The 21,123-nt window shown below is 29.5% G+C and overlaps 1 protein-coding gene across 6 annotated transcripts in view; it reads left to right on the forward strand.

Annotated features, from left to right (window-relative positions):
• Positions 1-21,123, forward strand: part of LOC136076658 (NACHT, LRR and PYD domains-containing protein 3-like) — a 66,399-nt gene that overhangs the window by 40,080 nt on the left and 5,196 nt on the right. For 5 of the 6 annotated variants that reach the window (XM_065789979.1, XM_065789980.1, XM_065789982.1 and 2 more), the window contains one exon: positions 200-1,549. In XM_065789979.1, the coding sequence (XP_065646051.1) occupies positions 200-1,549 (1,350 nt within the window). Of the gene's footprint in view, positions 1-199; positions 1,550-6,967; positions 7,261-21,123 lie in introns of those variants that run through there. The other variant, XM_065789984.1, reaches the window with a different exon arrangement.

Here is a 21,123-nt window from a genome sequence, read left to right on the forward strand (position 1 = left end):
GATGGTGATGGTGATGATGATGATAACGATGATGATGATGATGATGATGATGATGATGATGATGATGATGATTGTGATGATGATGATGATGATGATGATGATGATGATGATGATGATGATGATAATGATGGTGATGATGGTAGTGTTAATGTTGTTGATGATAATGGTGATGATGATGATGATGAGTTATTGTATTTAGATATATCAGAGATATGCACAGCGCTTAAAAGATTCTATCTTACAAACTATGGAAAAATATGTGAAGTTCAACCACCATTAAAATTACCTGCAAATGTTGATTTAATGCATAAATTTGTTGATCTATGTATGGTTGATGCAGTTAATACTCAAACAGATGCTGTTTTCAGTGTTGAACGAGAGGATTTTTTAAAAAGGCAATTGCATTATACACCAATCCCATATAGTGAAATATTTATGAAAGAAAAATCTGTAACTTTAATATCTGGAATTGCTGGTATTGGGAAAACATGGTTACTTAGAAAATGTTTGCTTGATTGGTCAAATGGCCTAATTTGGGAAAATGTTAAACTTTTGTTTTATTTGGAATGCAGGAGGCTTAATCTATGTCAAAATATTTCAAATATAAATGAATTAGTAAACTTTTTCTACAAAGAAATTATAAATGATTTTGATATTAGTATTCATCCTGTACTGTTTATAATTGACGGGTTAGATGAGTTTAAATATTTAAATGAGTTAATAAATCCTAGTTTGACTTGTTACCATCCAATTGTTAATGCTTTAACAGAAATTCAAAAATATAAATATGTAGTTGCTGGTAGAGTTTATGCAATTGATAAGTACCAAAGTATATCTACAGAGCATTGTGATAAGATAAACATTCAAATTATGGGATTTAATGAAAGCGGAATAAATAATTATATAGAAAATAATGTTTTAAAGGAAAAAAAACATTTTGTGAAAGCAACTTTAAAGGAATCTGCAATTGCAAAGTCCATGTCATCTGTTCCATTTTATTTATCTTCCATGTGTAAAATTATTAGTAATTCAAAAAACTTATACAAAAATTCTTTTTTAACAATGACAGATTTGTATGCAAATATTTTTTTATACTTTTTGCAAAAACACATCATCAAAAACAATGAATTGATTTATCAATTGATGGAAAACAATTCCAATAAAAAATATATTTTAAACATTTGTAAAATTGCATATCAAATGTTTATTGAAAATAAAGTAATTTTTTCGAAAGAAGATATTCAAACCTTTATCATTGACTTTGATAAAATCGAAGACAATTTTTTTGGATTTATTGAAAGGATTGAAACAAATCTAGGTTATCTTTATCAATTTGCACATTTGACTATAATGGAGTTTTGTGCATCTGTATATGCATATAATTGTTTAAGCAGTGAAGAGATTATAGCCAATGAAAAGCTGAAGAGTTGTTTATCAATGATTTGTGGTTTAACCAATAAAAATCAAAGTAGTTTATTAAAGTTTCTTGTTAACCTGAATCCATTAAAAGAAACTTGCGAAGAATCTTTATCTCTGTTTTCTATTTTTGGTAAGTCTTTATTACTTTGTTGCATTATTATAAGTCATTTTAGATAAAGTTTATCTTTTTATCAAAAGTGTAAGTTTATTAAAATCTAAAGTTTGTAAACATTAGGTTTTTTTTAAAGGTGTTTTTTCTTTACTTCACTAAATGATAGACTCTATTCTTTTGTATTTAGTATGTTTAACGGTATAAATAAACTGATCTGTGTCACACATCTTATACAGTAGGAGATATAATTACCTGAATGAAATTTATTTTTTAACAAAAAGTAAACTTTGACAAGTAATTTCAGAAGAAAAATAAGTTGATATAAAATATTTATGATTGTTATAAATGCAAATTTAATCAAGAATTCAATAACTTAGAAGAATTTTAATAAATTAAAATAAATAATTTTATGTGCTAAAAACTTAACGATGCATTCAAACTATGCATTTTTTTAACTTTAAATAAATATCCAAACAAATTTTTTAGTATTAGACGTTTCTCCAAGTAATTAAATTGTTTAATTTTTTATCTTTAGCTTTTAAGACTTCTGCAATTCGATTTTGCATTGATTCAACTAATTTCTTTGTCGTATCTGAACTGATCTGAGTCTAAGCTTCTAGGAGTATGATCATTAGCTCTTCCTTTTTCTTTAGAAATTGTCACTTTTTTGATCCAGATTGGTGTTCAATTGCTATAAAATCTAGGCTTTGAGCCGGCATTTAAGTCACTTTTTCTGCTTCTGGATAAGAAACACTTTTACTTTCTTTGACGTATGCTTAGTGTCACTTTTTGTCTATGCAAATTCAAACATTTTGTACTTTTTAATCAGATTGCTGATGGTTCTTAATGTCATTCCAGTTGCTTTTTTTTATCAACCTAGATGTTTTACCTTGTCATTCTTTTGATTTTTTTTTATTGAATTCTTATTAAGTCTAGAACAAAAATAAATAAATGAATAAATAAAAAGTTTCCTCAGTACAATAAAATGAGGTTAAGCTACAGAACGAGTATTTGATAAGTTTTACTTTTTATTGTGGAATAAGTGACAAAACTCTGTGTTTTCAATCCATGTTGACATCTGGCTTGCTAAACCATAATTTTTTTTTTTAATTGTTTAGTTTTATAAAGTAAATATTAAAATTTAGCCTTTGCCTCTTTCCTTGAAACTCCCATATAAAAATGATCTTGGAATCGTTTTGAAATTTAATTTCACATAAGTTTTATCATCCATGATTAAAATTTTTTTTTTTCTGCACAATAATTTGTATAATTTTTTTGCACAACTTTTTGCCACTAAATTGTGCCATGTTGCGCATGGATGGTGTCCCTGTTTGTACTTTTGGTGTGCATTGCGGAGGCCACATTTGGAGCCCTTTGTTACGACTTAGTGTTTATTAGTAGTAATAAGGCAATTGCTTGGGCTATTAAACAGTGTTCTGATTACTATCTATGCTTTGAGTCAAGTTCTTCAATCTAATTTAAAAATGAATAAAGTCACAAAAACTATAAAACACAAAAAACCATCATCATCAAGTTCTCTAAACCTATCATTCACTTATATTCGTGGTCTTCGAAGTAACTTTTCTTCTGTTGAGTCTTATCTCTTGCAAATTTCACCAGACCTACTTGCTCTTTGTGAGACTAATTTGAGTTCAGCTGTCTCATCTTGTCATCTTAGTGTTGATGGTTATCTTCCTTTAATTTATAAAGACTCCAATATTCAAAATGCTTGGCCAAGCATGTGAATTTTGGATTTACATTCGTAAGAATTCACCCATTTGTCGTGAAACTAGGTTTGAATCCACAGACTATTCTTTTATGTGCTTTCGTTTAGCACCACTTCAATCTATTGCCTTTCTCTTTGTTCTATATCGCTCTCCTTCATCTCAAGACTGCTCTCTTTTTGACGTTATTTCTGATCATATTGACCAAGCCCTCTCTCTTTATCCATCAGCTAATATAGTTGTTGTCGGTGACTTTAATGCTCACCACTCTGAATGGCTTGGCTCTAGTGTCAGTGACTCTGCAGGCATTAAAGCCGACATCTTTTGCCTTTCTCAATCCCTAATTCAAACAGTCAACTTTCCAACTCGCTTTCCTGACAACCCGAATCATCTACCTTCTCTACTCGACTTATGTCTTGTTTCTGGTCCTAGTCAGTGCTCAGTTTCTCCACATTCACCCTTAGGTTCTTCTGATCACAGTTAAATCTCTCTAAAACTAATATCTCATTCTTCTTCATCACCTGAATCCCCCTATTATCGAACCTCTTACAACTACAGTAAAGCTGACTGGGATTCTTTCTGTGATTTTCTTCGTGATGGCCCTTGGGTAGAAATCTTTCGTCTTCCTGTCGACAAATGTGCTTCTTACATAACTTTGTGGATTCAGGCTGGAATGGAATCTTTTATTCCCTCTCGACGATTCCAGGTCAAGCCTCACTCTCCTCCATGGTTTTCCTCACACTGTGCTGCTGCAATTGCCAATCGAAACCGTTACTTCCATATTTATCACCAAAACAATTCTCCAGAAAACAGACGTCTGTTTATTACTGCTAGAAACAATTGTAAAAAGATTTTGTCTAACGCCAAAACTCGCTATTCTCTGGTCATGAAATCTTGTATCTCATCTCAAAAATTAGGCTCTCGTGACTTCTGGAGAATCTTTAATAGTATCACTAATAAGGGCAAATCTTTAATTCCACCTCTCTTGTATGATTCAGACTTTGTCACCTCACCTAAAGATAAAGCTGATTTGTTTGCTAAAAACATTTCATCAATATCATCTCTTGATTCCACTAGTTGCGTTCTACCTGATATTGCCAAAAAACAGGTTGATCCATTGCTTGACATTTGTATCATTTCAGCTTCTGTATCTAAAGTGATTTCTTGCCTAGACTCTTCTACAGCTTGTGGCCCGGACAACATACCTGTTATTGTCTTGCAGAAGTGTTCTCCGGAGCTGTTGTCTATACTCTCAAAACTATTCAACAAGTGCTCATCAGAGTCTTGTTTTCCAGCCTGTTGGAAAGCGGCATCTGCTATCCCTATCTTCAAAAATTCTGGAGAGCGATCTGATTTGTCTAACTACCATCCCATTAGTCTTCTTCCTATGATAAGCAAGGTTTTGGAGTCTTTAATTAACAAACACTTAATTTCTCATCTTGAATCTAATAACTTACTTTCTGATCATCAATATGGATTTCGATCTTCTCGTTCTACAGCTGGTTTGCTAACAGTATTAACTGATAGGTTTTATTGTGCATTAGATAAAGGTGGAGAGGTTAAGGCCATTGCTCTTGACATTTCAACAGCTTTTGATAAAGTTTGGCATGCTGGTCTTCTCCATAAGCTTTCTTCTTATGGTGTATCTGGCATCATCTTTAAGATTATTGAATCCTTCCTTCTCAATCGTAGTATAAAAGTTGTCCTCTATGGACAGCACTCTTCTTCTTATTCTGTAACTTCAGGGGTTCCTCAAGGTTCTATCCTTGGCCCTATACTCTTTTTAATTTACATTAATGATCTTCCAGATATTCCCACATCTAAGGTGGCAATGTTTGCTAATGATACTACCATTTATTCTTGTCGTAATAAGAAACCAACACCCTCTGATTGCTTTGAGGGGTCATTTGAGCTTGAAAAGGATCTCACTTCTGCTACAGCATGGGGCTCACAGTGGCTGGTTAACTTTAATTCAGATAAAACTCAATTTTTTTCAGCCAATTGTTATTGCAATAATTTAGATCTTCCTATATTTATGAACGGTGATGTACTTGATGAATCATCTACTCTTCATCTTCTAGGATTAACTCTTACTTCCAATCTTTCTTGGAAACCCTATATCAAATTAGTTGCAAAATTAGCATCTGCTAAGGTTGCATCTCTTTATCGAGCTCGTCACTTTCTTACTTCGGATTCTATTCTCTATCTCTATAAATCTCAAATCCGGCCTTGTATGGAATACTGTTGCCATATCTGGGGTGGTTCTTCTGATGATGCCCTTTCTCTTTTAGACAAGGTGCAAAAACGCATTGTAAACATAGTTGGACCTGCTCTTGCAGCCAACCTCCAACCATTGTCACATCGTTGTAATGTTGCTTCTCTTTCTCTTTTCTACAAATACTATAATGGGCACTGTTCTAAAGAGCTAGCGTCTCTTGTGCCATCTACTAAAATTCATTCTCGTGTTACTTCTCATTCAATCAAGTGTCATCCTTTTTCTGTGACTGTTCCTAAGTGCTCCAAAAATGCCTATTGGTCTAGTTTTTTCCCTCGAACATCAGCTCTTTGGAATTCGCTTCCTTCATCTTGCTTTCCTGATTCATATAATTTGCAATCCTTTAAGTCGTCTGTCAATCTTTACCTTGCTCTACAATCTTCATGTTTTTTCTTTCAGTAACTTCCAACTTTAATTAGTGGCTGCCTTGTTGGAAGCAAAGATTTAAAAAAAAAAAAAAAGTTAAAAAAAAATTAAAAAAAAAATCTCGCTCAAAAATGTTAGGCTTTGCCCTTATTTTTGGCAAAACATTTATCTTCAGTTATTTTTTAAGGTTAAATTGTTTCAGCTGTCACGCTTCTATTTGTTGTATTAAGCGTCAAATACTTATTTAAAGTTTACAGTGCTTTTAGAACATTCAACAGTTTTTATTATTGATTTGAGATGCAAATTAGGAATTTCCAATTGAGCATGCAAAATTGTATAACGCACTTGTTGCTGTTTTGTTGCCATTTTAAATAATATTAATAAAAAAAGTTTTTTATTAATACATCAATAAACTTTTTAATAAATTTTCCAGATTTTAGCATCGTAATTACAAGAAATTAAAAATGTCAATTTTACTTAACCCAACCTTTATTGTTATACATTATAGTTGTTTTAGATTTTAGGCCAACTTTTCAGATTATTACTATTTTTTTGAATTTTTCTGTGTTTTTCTTAATTTGTTGTTGTTAGTTATAGTTTTTTGGAAAATATTTTAAAAATAACAAGTTGTTTGACACAAGGTTATATCTGTGTGTATTATTTCTTTAAAATATTTTCTTAAATTAAGGAGCATAAAGGAAAGCATGAATAAAGCTTTTTTTTTTATTTCATGAATAAAACATTGCTTTTCATCATAACATGAAGCAGTTTTAAATTAAGTAACTAATTGTTTCTAAAGATTATTTATATGAAACACATTTAATTTATATTATAAAAGTGTATTATATATATTGTTTTTATTTATATGATTTTTTTATTATAAATTTAAATCTTTGAACATAATTTTCTTAAAAATGTTTAATTAGTTTTATAAAAAATGTTGGCAAACAACAATTGTGTCTTTAAAAATCAATAAAGTTTATGTTTTAAGCAAATGCTTCAGTTACTGGTTTTTCATATATCTTATAGTTTTTTGCTGCTGATATTGCTTTTCGCTAAATGCTTATTTAGGGTAGTTATGCTGAGTGCGCCGACTGCAACCTAATGAAGCTAATGATCTTGTTATCATCTATGTAGCGTTCAACATGGTTGGCAATGTGATATGGCAAATCATTGATTTAAAGTATATAGAGTTGTGTTGTAGAGTGCCAAGCCTTGTGATACTCCAAATGACTTGCTAGTCAGGATTCATTTCAATTGCTCACGTCTAAAGACTGAAAAAATGACTTTATTGAGCCTAAACTTTGATTTTATAAAATAACTGTAATTTGTTTTCAATGAAACAGTATAAGAAAAGTTTCATATTTTCATTTTTTTTTGTCTAATAATAAACAAAAATTGCATAATAAATAGACAAAGACAGTAAAAAATCATTTGAAAATAAGCTTCAGAAATAAATAGATTTTCAAGAGTTTACTAACCCCTCTGGAGGTTTAAGAAACTCAACTTAAGAAAATGATAATAAGTTTCACGAAGTAGTCACCAAATGTATTTCTCCATAATACATTTGATATACTGTCCTTGATAATGGCATCTAATATAATTTTGCTGAAAGCTCTTTCCTTGCCCTTCTGAATAAGCTTCCTTGTTGTATTTTAATTTATTGAGATGATATGGACTTTGATATTTGAATCTCCTTTTACCTTATATTAGTGACATTTTGTGTGTTTCTTTTCACTCCTTGTTTGCTTTAGTAAGATTTATGTTTTGAAACTATAGGGTTGAGATAGTGTTGTAACAATTTATAAAAAAGAGTATTCTCATTAACTCTAGTTAATGAAAATACTCTTTTTTATAAATTGTTACTTTAGTTCAACGAAGTTGCTTGTTGCTTAGCCTCATCTTCTGAAAAAGATTTTGATGAAACCTGAATTGCAGTGGTGGTAGTTTTTTCTTGGCTTTTGTCAGCTGCTTCCACTAAACTTTGCTCTTACCCTCAAAGAACTTTGTTTCTAACCAGCTTTTTCTGTGGTAGTGTCCTTACTGTCCCAGAGATAAAGGAAATTGGAAAATTATACAATAAGCTTGAAGGGCCAGTAAAATGATGCCAATTTTAAACCTTTGATGACCTCTGTAGTTGTTATACATCAAGGCACTCAATAACTTCTTGACATTAGTTTTGTCCTCCTTGAGATGCGTAGAATGAACTATCAGAACAGAAGGGCAGTTATTTTCATTGTAAACAACATGGCTTTGAGTTTCTGGGATAAACTGTTTTCCACAGAGTTTTCAGCCTTATAATTATCTTGATTCTATGATCTTTTTTATCTGTGGTTTGGCTAAGTGATAAGCACTAACCTTAGCCTCAGACAGGTTCTGGAAAAGATTTTTATGAATGTGTGCATTGATTTTCAGTATTGGCAGTGTTTTCTGGAGTTCTATCAGCAGCTTACACATTTCTCTTTCCCACAGATAACTCAATTCGTTGTAGCTATTTCTTACTTTTTTGTTGTGAGGCGAAAGATATCAAGAATTAGTTTGAAAGCCTTGAAGGTCTAGTAGAATAATGCCACTTTCAAGTTTTTGATGACCTCTGGTTATCATATATCAAGGTACTCATCAACATCTTGGCACTAGACTTGTCCTCCCTGAGATGCACAGAAGGAGCCAGCAGAATGGTTGACCAGTTGTTTTCATTGTGAAGCAACATGGCTTTGAGTCTCCAAAATGAACTGTCTATAAATAGGTGCTATTTACTTGGAATGTAATACCTCTAGCTTTGAAAAAATCAACCACAATGTTACAGAAGCAATGGGCTTTTTGACTGAATAAGTTGTAAAATTTTTAATGTGTTTTCTCTGAATTGTGATTTGTTTTTGTTTAACAAATTCCACTGTTTAAGCTTTGATATCAAAAGTTCAGCTATGACTTTGTAAAACCTTGGTCTCTCAGTAAATCATTGTCTTTTTGTCTAGGCAATTATGGCCTCTACTACTCAACTTCACCTGTTAAACTATAGCTTGTACCTCCAATATCCCCTTTGCTGTTAGACTTGCTGCTTTCTTTTGAAGATGGCTGATTTTTAGGGGGATCCGTAGGGGTAGAAGAACAGGTAGCTCAAAGCTGTGTAGTCATAGGGTATCAGATGAAGGAATATCTGAATAAATGAATGAGGCACATTTTTTGTCAGAGTGATGTTTTTATGTGATTAATAATGCTAAAGTAGCAGTTGCTTGAATGGTTCATTGATTATCACCAAATTTTTAGAGTTGCAAATGTCATGACTATACCACCTGTATTATTGCGTTTATAACTATTTATATAAATTTGAAAACAATAAAATTCACATACCACTTCAGGGTATAATATCTTCTTATAGTGCATCAATATATATAAAAACTTTGTCACTTATGTATCAAAATCAAAGAAATTTTCAAAAATAAAGCACATCTAAGCAAGAGGCAGATGTACATCTTGTTCTCAAAAGTTCTTTTGCAATATTATGTAAAATGTATAGCCCAGGATTGATCCTATTCCATGCCGGCATACTAAAGCACGTCTTGTAAACCTTACACATTTTTAATTGCTTCTTCAGAATACTTTTACGACCATGAATTTATAATGCAAGCAACTTTGATTATTTTATTTATTCATCTTTGATAAAGTTATTTCTAACTTTATCAAAGTTAGATTTGTTATTTCTTTATTAACTAATAATAGTAGCTAGAATGTTGGTAAGAGTCATGTAATCATTGTTCAAAAAATGTTATTTTATTAAACCAACACTGTTTTGTTTATATTAATTTTTTGATGTTCTCTTTAATTTGCAAATGTTGACAAAAACAAGATAACAATACATGCATAAATATGCAACTTTTTTATATATAATATATATAATTCAAATCTGTTTTTATAAAATTTAATAATAAACCACTAAAGCAATAGTGACTAGCGTTGTTTTTTATAATTTTTTAAAGTTAACGAGAATAATGTAACAATATGCACATGATTGTATATAAATGCGTTGAATGTAGTACTAATGTGCGTAAAAAAATAGGATATAGAAAATTATTTATGAAGGATTTTAATTTTTTGTTCATAAATCCTTAAAATTGCTATTCTGTATATAGGATCCCTTTTTTCTCTTTTTTACTTAATTTTTTTTAACCCCTTTTTTATTAGGTCCAAACAGCATTCTCATAAATACTCTGTAGGATAATACAGATAATATAATAATACAGATTTTAACTATGAATTTCAAATATTCATTTTTAGCTATTCAATGCCACATTTATAAATGGAACATTTCCTGTTATTTTGAAATTATCTTGCGTTATCCCAATATTTAAAAATGGCTCTAAACTTTCATGCACTAACTACAGACCTCTCTTTCATCTTACATTATTAAGTTTCTTAAGAAACTTAAGTATTCTAGAGTGTACTCTTTTCTAAACTCATTCAATTGGTTAAATGATTTTCTATTTGGTTTTCGATCAAAACATTCTACTTGTCATGCATTAATAAGTATAACGGAAAAAATTAGGAAAGCTCTTGATACTGGTCACTGGTTGATATTTCGTTTGTGGTGTTTTTATCGATTTACAAAAAGCTTTCAATACTGTTGCCCATAGTATTTTGATTTCTAAATTAAAACATTATGGAATTATCTTTCAGATCAAAACTAATTTGTAAGAAATAATGGTTTCAATTCTAGTATTAAATCAGTTTTATGTGGTGTTCCTCGAGGTTCTGTTCTAGGTCCTCTTTTATTTTTAATCTACGTTAACATCCTAATCAACTCTGTTCACTTCTCCTCAGTTCATCTGTTTGCTGATGATACAAATCTTTTGCACATCAACAAATCGTATCGTTCTATATGCTAAAATGTTAATTCGGATATTAAAGGTATAGTTCACTGGTTAAATGCTAAACTATTATGTCTCAACACCGAAAAAACTTAACTAATTTTTTCTGAGAAAAAACTATTTCTGTAAAAATGTTGAAAATAAAATCAAAATTAATAATAAACGGCTATATCCTTCAAGAGTTGTAAAATATCTTGGTGTATTAATTGATTGTAATCTTACATGGAACTTTCACGAGCTAACTTTTTCACATGGAACTTTTTTCGAGCTAACGGTATGCTTTCGATAATTCGTCATTATGTCAATAAAGTTACACTTAAGAATATTTACTATGCATTATTCTCATCTCATCTTAGATATTATTGTCAAGTTTGGGATCAAGTTGGAAACTATCGCGTTAAGAAGTTGCTATAGTCTCAGAGTCAATCCATTAGAATAATAAACTTCCAACCAATTAAATCTGATACATCGAAGTCCTTCAAAAAAACTTTTCATTCCAACATATCCAGCGCTAGTAAAGTATTCTAATTTTCTTTTTGTTTTTGACTCCTTAAATAAAAACTTACCACTCCTATCACAAACTTGTTCACAGAAAGTAGACTATTACATTCCTGCTCTACTAAAAACAGTGCGTCTGTGAATGGAACAGGAGCCTTGTATGCATTTAATACTAACTTTTACGCATATTATCCTTACGAATAAAATATTTATAACAGATGCAATTAAATAAGATAACAGATTAAATAGGATAACAGATGCAATTATATAGGATAACAGATGCCGCTTTCCAGCAGGCTGAAAAACAAGGCTTTGATAAGCACTTGTTAAAAAGTTTTAAAAGTATAGATGACAGCTCTAGAGAACACTTCTGCAAGACTATAACAGGTATGTTGTATGGACCACAAGCTGTAAAGCAGTCTAAGCAGGAAATCACTTTAGATACTAAAGCTGGAGTGGTACGAATGTCAAGCAATGGATCAACCTGTTTGATGGCAATATCAGGTAGAACGCAACTAGTGGAATCAAGAGACGATATTGGTGAAAAGTTCTTAGCAAACCATTCAGCTTTATCTTTAGATGAGGTGACAAAGTCTGAACAATACAAGAGAATTAGAATAATAGATTTTCCCTTATTATTGATACTGTTGAAGATTCTACAGAAGTCACCAGAACCTAATTTTTGAGATGAAATACGAGATTTCGTGACCTTAAAAGAGCGAGCTTGGTGTTAGACGAAACCTTTTTCACAACGGTTTCTAGCAGTATTAAACAAATGTCTGTTTTCTAAAGAATTGTTTTGCTGTTAGATACGGAAGTAATGGTTTTGATTGGCAATAGCAGCAGCACAATATGAGGAAAACGATCGAGAAGAGTGAGGCTTGACCTGGAATCATTGAGAGGAAATAAAAGATTCCATGCCAGCCTTAATCCACGACATTATGTAAGAAGCACATTTGTCAGCAGGAAGACAAAAGATTTCTACCCAAGGGCTATCACTTAGAAAATCACAGAAAGAGCCCCAGTCAGCTTTAAGGTAGTTATAAGAGGTATGATGATAGGGGGATTCAGATGACGAAGAAGAATGAGATAATAGTTTTAGAGAGATCAAACCGTGATCCGAAGCACCTTAGGGTAAATGTGGAGAAACTGAGCACTGACTAGGATCAGAAACAATGCATAAGTTGAGTAGAGAAGGTAAATGATTCGGGTTGTCTGGAAAGCAAGTTGGAAAGTTGACTCTTTAAGTTAGCGATTGAAAAAAGCAAATATTGAGGGCTTTAACGCCAGTAGAGTCACTGAAACTAGAGCCAAGCCATTTAGTGTGATGAGCATTAAAGTTACTAATAATAATGATATTGGCTGATTTTCCAACAAATGGGTGAATTCTTGCGAATGTAAATGACCGGGCCAAGCATGTGACTATTGGAGTCATTACAAATTAAAGAAAGATAACCATCAACGTTATGATCACAAGAAGATATAGCTGAACTCAAATTAGTCTCACTAAGACCAAGTATGCCTGGTGAATTTTTAAAGAGATAAGACTCAACAGAAGAAAAGTTACTTCGAAGAACACGAATATTAGTGAATGAGAATATAAGTTTTAGAGAACCTGGTTATGACGATGCTTTTTTGTGTTTTATAGTTTTTGGCACTTTATTCATTTTTAAATTTGTTAAAGAACTTGACTCGAAGCATTGACTGTACTCAGTACACTGTTTAATAGCCCAAGCAATTGCCTCATTACTCAAATTGTTATCGATTTGATAACTTTGATAAATGTTATAAAAAATCACTGAGGAAGAGTGCCACCAGTTTTAAAAAAATTCTTTTGTTAATTATTTTTAATGAATGAGTTCAATACTTTTGCAATTCTTTTGTTATGTAACTCTAACTCTTAATTATAGATTTAAAAAATTCACGATAATAATCTCATAATAATCGCTCGATAATGTAAGTGATGTAATGTAAGTAAAATATACAATATCAAAAAAAGTTTATTTTCCTTAGCCGGTTAACTCTGATAGATTTTTATATATTTTTTAAATTGGTATAGAATTCTCAACATCTTGTGAAAGTGTCTAATACAAACCGCTTTACTGATTCTAAGAAGTCAGACCTAACAGTTAAAGCAATTTTTTTACTTTGTTTTCCATGTAACATAAGTGTAAGTAGCATTTTCAGCAATAAGTTCACCCTCTTTTGGACAAACTCAAAACTTTTTAGCTTATTTTGTTCATTAGCCTAACAGCTTTCATAAAAAATAGCTAAAAGTTTAATTTAAAGTTTAAATAAGCAAGTATTTGGTAAAGTTGTTGCGCATTTAAAATAAGTTAAAAATAAAATTGCCCATATATATTATTTTCATGATTTTATTTTCTCATTAATAACTATTATAATAAATTTTTAGTAAGAAAAATAAAATAGCATGACAAATAAGTTTGTTTTTTTTCAGCGCGTTTTTAAAATTCCTTTTTTTTTAATATATCCAAAAAATCGCGGCAAAGATATCAACAAAAAATATATGCGTGGTAATTTAAGGCGTGCGACCGCACACATCTTCTGAGAAGGTATACTTGTTTGAGAATCTCAATTACTTTTTTATTTTGATTAAAGTTATCTAATTATTGCTATAAAATTATGTAATATTTATTGATTTCTTTTAAAAGAAATAATGGAGAAAAGAAAATCTTCAGGTTGTGAGTTTAAACAAAAATGCCTACGAAAAGAAAAACAATTGAAATCAAATCAAATCTTAGAAATATTTCTATCAAAAACTCATTATGATAAAAATGTCAATGAAAGTCCAATAGTTCAAGATCTGGTTGATTCTGGAAATGAAAGCAAACTGACTCTACTAATTCAATTGAAATTATTCAAACAATTGAAAGATTGACTGAAACTGATGCTACCTCAGAATGTTTCACTAAGATTCACAAAAATAAAAACCAATTCTGTGCACTATTTGACAAAAGTTATTCAGAATGAACTCATTGACTTGATTGGCATATCCAATAAATTTGAAATTTGCTCATATGTCCAAAAGTCTGTGTATTTTTTAATTATTGTTGATTGTACACCAGACATCAGTCACCAGGAGCAAATGTCATTGCTGGTTCGATAGATTGATGTAGAGGATAAGATTGAAATTCATACTAATTAAAGTTTTCTTGGATTTTACTTAATTGAAGGTTTGACAGGACATGACTTTTCAAATGAGATATTTGACTCCCTGGTAAAAAATAGCTTGTCAGTGGAAAACTGTAATTTTTTCGCAGGCGGCACAACATTACAATTTTAAAATCTTTCTTTTAACTCATTTAAAAAACTTTACAAAAATTTTGCGTTCAATTTATACTTTACAAATCACCTCAAATATGCTCATAAAAAAAAACCGCTTATACTATATTTATATTTTCTCAAGGAAACTACGTCAGTCAAAACCTCCGTACATAATTTCTCCCACGCAATTTAATTACAAAAACATAAGTGGTCAGAGCTGTGACAATTGTGCAAATGCGTAAGAAATGGTGAGCAAGCTTTTATTCTTAAAAAAAACAGCTGAGCGGTTTATATGCAGTCACACATTAAATCTGCTAGTTGTTGATTCTGTGAGATAACCATCAACGTTATGATCACAAGAAGATATAGCTGAACTCAAATTAGTCTCACTAAGACCAAGTATGCCTGGTGAATTTTTAAAGAGATAAGACTCAACAGAAGAAAAGTTACTTCGAAGAACACGAATATTAGTGAATGAGAATATAAGTTTTAGAGAACCTGGTTATGACGATGTTTTTTTGTGTTTTATAGTTTTTGGCACTTTATTCATTTTTAAATTTGTTAAAGAACTTGACTCGAAGCATTGACTGTACTCAGTACACTGTTTAATAGCCCAAGCAATTGCCTTATTACTCAAATTGTTATCGATTTGATAACTTTGATAAATGTTATAAAAAATCACTGAGGAAGAGTGCCACCAGTTTTAAAAAAATTCTTTTGTTAATTATTTTTAATGAATGAGTTCAATACTTTTGCAATTCTTTTGTTATGTAACTCTAACTCTTAATTATAGATTTAAAAAATTCACGATAATAATCTCATAATAATCGCTCGATAATGTAAGTGATGTAATGTAAGTAAAATATATAATATCAAAAAAAGTTTATTTTCCTTAGATTTACTGAAACTGGTGCTACCTCAGAATGTTTCACTAAGATTCACAAAAATAAAAACCAATTCTGTGCACTATTTGACAAAAGTTATTCAGAATGAACTCATTGACTTGATTGGCATATCCAATAAATTTGAAATTTGCTCATATGTCCAAAAGTCTGTGTATTTTTTAATTATTGTTGATTGTACACCAGACATCAGTCACCAGGAGCAAATGTCATTGCTGGTTCGATAGATTGATGTAGAGGATAAGATTGAAATTCATACTAATTAAAGTTTTCTTGGATTTTACTTAATTGAAGGTTTGACAGGACATGACTTTTCAAATGAGATATTTGACTCCCTGGTAAAAAATAGCTTGTCAGTGGAAAACTGTAATTTTTTCGCAGGCGGCACAACATTACAATTTTAAAATCTTTCTTTTAACTCATTTAAAAAACTTTACAAAAATTTTGCGTTCAATTTATACTTTACAAATCACCTCAAATATGCTCATAAAAAAAAACCGCTTATACTATATATATATTTTCTTAAGGAAACTACGCCAGTCAAAACCTCCGTACATAATTTCTCCCACGCAATTCAATTACAAAAACATAAGAGGTCAGAGCTATGACAATTGTGCAAATGCGTAAGAAATGGTGAGCAAGCTTTTATTCTTAAAAAAACAGCTGAGCGGTTTATATTCCATGCTGCAGACACACATTAAATCTGGTAGTTGTTGATTCTGTGAGATGTTCACCTAAAATTTCTATGTTTTCTAATATAATTGATCAAGTTTACTTTTTTTTCTGCTTTAACAATATGATGGTTAATTTTGCAATCAAAGTGTCAATCTTTAACAGTTAAACCATTAAGTGAGACAAGATAGGAAAGCCACATCAGCGCTATAAATACTCTTCAATTTGAAATGCCAAAAATTTATGAAGCACTGCAAGATGCGGCCAAGACTACTAATGAAACAGTTGCAAAAACCACAGCAGAATCTGTTGAAAAACAGTCCAAAAAAACTTTGAAGAACACTCCAAAAAAAAAGTATAAGCAAAATGTTTTATAAATAGAATATTAAATTCTATTGTACTATTGCAATAGAAGATATATTTTATGCTGCAATTGCACCTTTTAGCTTTTTATTTGATATTAAAAAGCTCTCAACAGATAAGAAAGATGATTTAAAATTTCATTGCATCGCATTGAAAAAAAAAATGGAATCTGAAAATGGAAAAAATGATATTTCTGGCGAGGAACTAAGCTTTGAATTAACGTCTCTTTTTTTTCATTTTACTAAAAATATGGATCCTGCTATAAAATATTTGTACACAAACGATTTGAATGAAATCTACGCAAAGTATCTATTGCATTAAGAATATTTCTCACATTACCAATAACAGGAGCTAGCGCTACTAAAAATTATTTAAGATTAACAATCGGTTAGGACAGGTTGAACAATCTTGCAATGATTTCCATTGAAAATAAACTTGTTGCTGATTTAAATATTGTAGATATCTGGTTGAAATTTTCAAAAATTGAAGCTCCAAAAGTACTATTTTCGAAATAAATTATTTTATCGAAAATATTGTATTAAAGTAAGTTAAAAATATAAACTTTGGTTTATTAACTTTGATTGAGGCGCATAATTTTGTGTGCACATAAATGAGAGGCAAACTTTGCAAATAATAACTTTGCTATGAATGTATATATATCCTTATATATATATATATATATATATATATATATATATATATATATATATATATATATATATATATATATATATATATATATATATATATATATATATATATATATATATATATATATATTAACATCTTTGCTCCCAACAAGGCTGCAAGCAACCACTAATTATAGTTGGTAGTTACTGGAATAGAAAAGATAAAGATTGTAGACAATTTAAAAGACTGCAAATTAAAAAAATCAGGAAAGCAAGATAAAGGAAGCAAATTCCAAAGAACTGATGTTTGAGGAAAAAAACTAGTGGAATAAGAGTTTTTGGAGCACTTGGGAACAGTCACAGAAAATATGAGACTTAATTGAATGACGAATAACGCGAGAATGAATTTTAGTAGATGGCATAATAGACGCGAGCTATGAGAGTAAAGACGTACAATTAAGATGAATCCAAGATGATGTAAAGTAGAGGTTTTTGTAAGAGTGTTGTAAAATGATGACTTAGTAAGAGTGTTATTAGAGGGTTGGGTAAGAGTATTGTCATTCATCAATATCAGAATATCCTCAATATTGCAATAAAAATTTGCAGAAAAAAATAAAAGTTTTCAAGTGAGTTGTTTTTATAAAAAAGATGAATATTTCATTCATTGCGTTTAGAAACAGAAGGTGCATAAGTACAAATGAAACCTTCGATTCCTACCTGAATCCAAAAGAATGTTGAGGAGGCACATTTTTCAGTATTAAGATGAAAAACATCTGCTGAAGTACCATTACAGTACATTAGAGTCACATAGTTGACTTAACGAATAGGAGATTGAAAAACACAAAAACAGTGTCAACAGTGTCAGTTGTACTAGAGCTAAGCTATTCAGTGTGAGGTGCATTAAATTCATCACTCTAATTTATCTATATCCATGTTACTTAATTAGGATTATTTTTTTTTATTAATATAATTGATTGATGTTTTCTAGTAATATATTTCTATTGACTTATATTATTTATGTTATATGAGTATATAATTATGTGACTTGATACAGAGCGCAATAATTTTACTTTATGTTTTTTCTTAAGATTAATATTATTTGTGGTTATGATAGTAATGATTGCATAACTTTTTATCTATATTATATTACTCAAATTAGTTATATTTTGACCACCAACATTAAAAAAAAAAAAACCTTAAAAATTTAGTTTGATGGACCTACCTGTTCGAAAGTTATGATTGAATCATATCTTTTGAACAGGTCGAAATTTGAGTTTCTAGAAGATACAGTAGATTTTAATGATTTTTGACATTAGATTGTAGTAAAAAAATTATCACTTGAAATGGATTATTTGAGTCAAAAATCACAATACAAAATTCAAGTGACTTTTTTTACTTATAAAGTTATGGTTTGTCCAAATTTGACCAAAGTTTTCATTTTCTGTCAATATTTATCCAATTTTAACGTTTAAACATACTGGCCAATCAAGCTAAACTTTTTGAGATTTTGTTTTTTTCATAAAATTTGTCGGTAGGCAAAGTTCGAAGCAAATCTGAGGTGGTACCCTGAGGTACCACCCTGTTATTTACTTAAGGTTGTTTACTTAAATAACTTACTTGTAAAGTTATTTACTTAAGGTTGTTTTTTTGTAATTTTTTTTTTTTTGCTGGTTGACAAGAAACTTTTAAAACAAATTCAAACCGTTATCTGCTTTTTATTTATTTTTAATTAAAATTTATATGGGTATTTTTTATAAAAATACCCATATAAATTTTATAAAAGTATATCACAGTGTCACAGTGGCCCTCGACAAAATCAAAATCAATAAAAATGTCAACATAAACTGTTTGCAGATACTTTTAGAACTTTATGTGTATATTACAAATCTGTTGAAATAAAAATTTAAGCTGCTTGACCAAGTATTTTAATCAATTTTTACCTTAGTAACCAATTTAAATAATATGTTTTCATATTGTCAACGGTGACGGGCAAAAGAGTGGATTTTTATAAAAGTTATAAAGTTATTATTTATCAACTTGTTATTACTTCAGTTTAACTGCAATATTTTTAAAGTTATTATTAACATGCAATGAGCAATAGAACCACACCTCTGCATAGTTTAAACTGTCATCGAATAGTATAAATCTACTGTTGTCAAATAGTTTAAATCTACTTTCTGCAAACAGTTTAAATCTACTGTTATTGACTAGTTTAAATCTCCTCTCATCAATTAGTTTAACTCTACTGCTAGTGAAGCACTTGCTAAGTCTGTTAGAATAAAAGCAATATCACATTGTTTTAAAAAATATTTGTATATTAAATGTTGAAAAAAACTGGACTTAAATCAATAAATAAAAAAAAGAAAGGTATGATGTTTACAATTAAATTATACAACAGCTTACATTAAACCCTCCACATTTGGCACATTGGTGATTATATTAGTTTAGTATCGTAACTAATACTTCATATTAAGTCATTACATAGAGAATTTTATGCTACTGAATAAAACTTTCTATGGATTGACTTTCCTGCTTGTTTAGTTACAAGCACTTGTTCAATCTGATTCCAAAAATTTATATAAACAAGATATCATTTAATTGAACCTGACATTTTCTGTCTAATTTTCTCAGATTACATTTCCCAAACCTATGCATAGTTCAAAGGTTCAAAGTTATATCTAAATTACAGTTTATATCACACATATGATCTTCCTCTTGGGTATCTAATCCTTGGAATATTTGCAACTTAACATTATAATAGCGCTATGATAAATTTCTTATTTTTAGTGACAGTAGAAATATAAAACTTGCAATGAGTGGAATTGCTGTTCATGATAAAATGTACGGTGTCCTATAATGTAAAAAAACAATCTTGAGCTTGAAGATCTTTAATATATATATATATATATATATATATATATATATATATATATATATATATATATATATATATATATATATATATATATATATATATATATATATATATATATATATATATATATATATATATATATATATATATATATATATATATATATATATATATATATATATATATATATATATATATATATATATATGTATATATACATATATATATAAATTCGACAAATTCGAAGAAAACAAATGTAATTCGAAACAAGCGTTTTACTGATAGATATTGTAGTTTATTGTATCTACCGCAACCGTTAAAAAAAGAATGTGACTTTTCATGATGAAATTTTTTGATCGCATTTTATAAAATGACTATAAATCAATTTTAAAGCTTGCAAATATGTTAATTAATAATTTAGACATTTTCATTGGATAACATAAACTAATCACTTTAAAGTTTTTTTGCTTCAATAAAATAATTTAAAAACAATAAAAACATGCATTACGTCATTACGATATTGTAATTTAAAAGTCACTATAAGATAGATAAAATTATTCAATAACAGAAAAAAATTTGTAAATTATTATAAATGACTTTAATAATACCTATTAACAAACAAATAGTGATAAAAAAATAACCTACATATAACAAATATCGAAAAAATATTTACCTAAATTAAAAAAACGTAATGGCAAGACGAATAAAACGACATAAAACACTATTTTAATTGTTGCTCTTCTGATGTTTAGAATTTTATCTGTAATAGGGTGTTTAGTGAAAATTACGGACGCATAAAAAAAAAGACGAATACAAAAAATACATCCAAATAATATTAAATAAGTGTGTCAAAAAATTACTTTAATGTATTATTTAATGTAAGTTGATAATTATTAATACGTTATTTATTAGTCTCTAAGCTCCATCTTTTTTTACTTTTAAAAAGAAAAAATAATAATAATAATAATGTGCAGTGAAAACTTGAATATTTTAGTCCACAAGTTCTTTGGGTTTAGTAGAAATGTAAAACAGTTATGCAATTATTTGGTTTTAATACAAAAACATTCTCTAGCCTACTCTTTTAAACAAAAAGAAAAAAAATTACGCAAAACAATAGTGGCTATAAAAAAAGCAAATC

Source organism: Hydra vulgaris, chromosome 02, assembly GCF_038396675.1.
Source record: "Hydra vulgaris chromosome 02, alternate assembly HydraT2T_AEP".
In the NCBI taxonomy this organism is placed as follows: Eukaryota; Metazoa; Cnidaria; class Hydrozoa; order Anthoathecata; family Hydridae; genus Hydra; species Hydra vulgaris.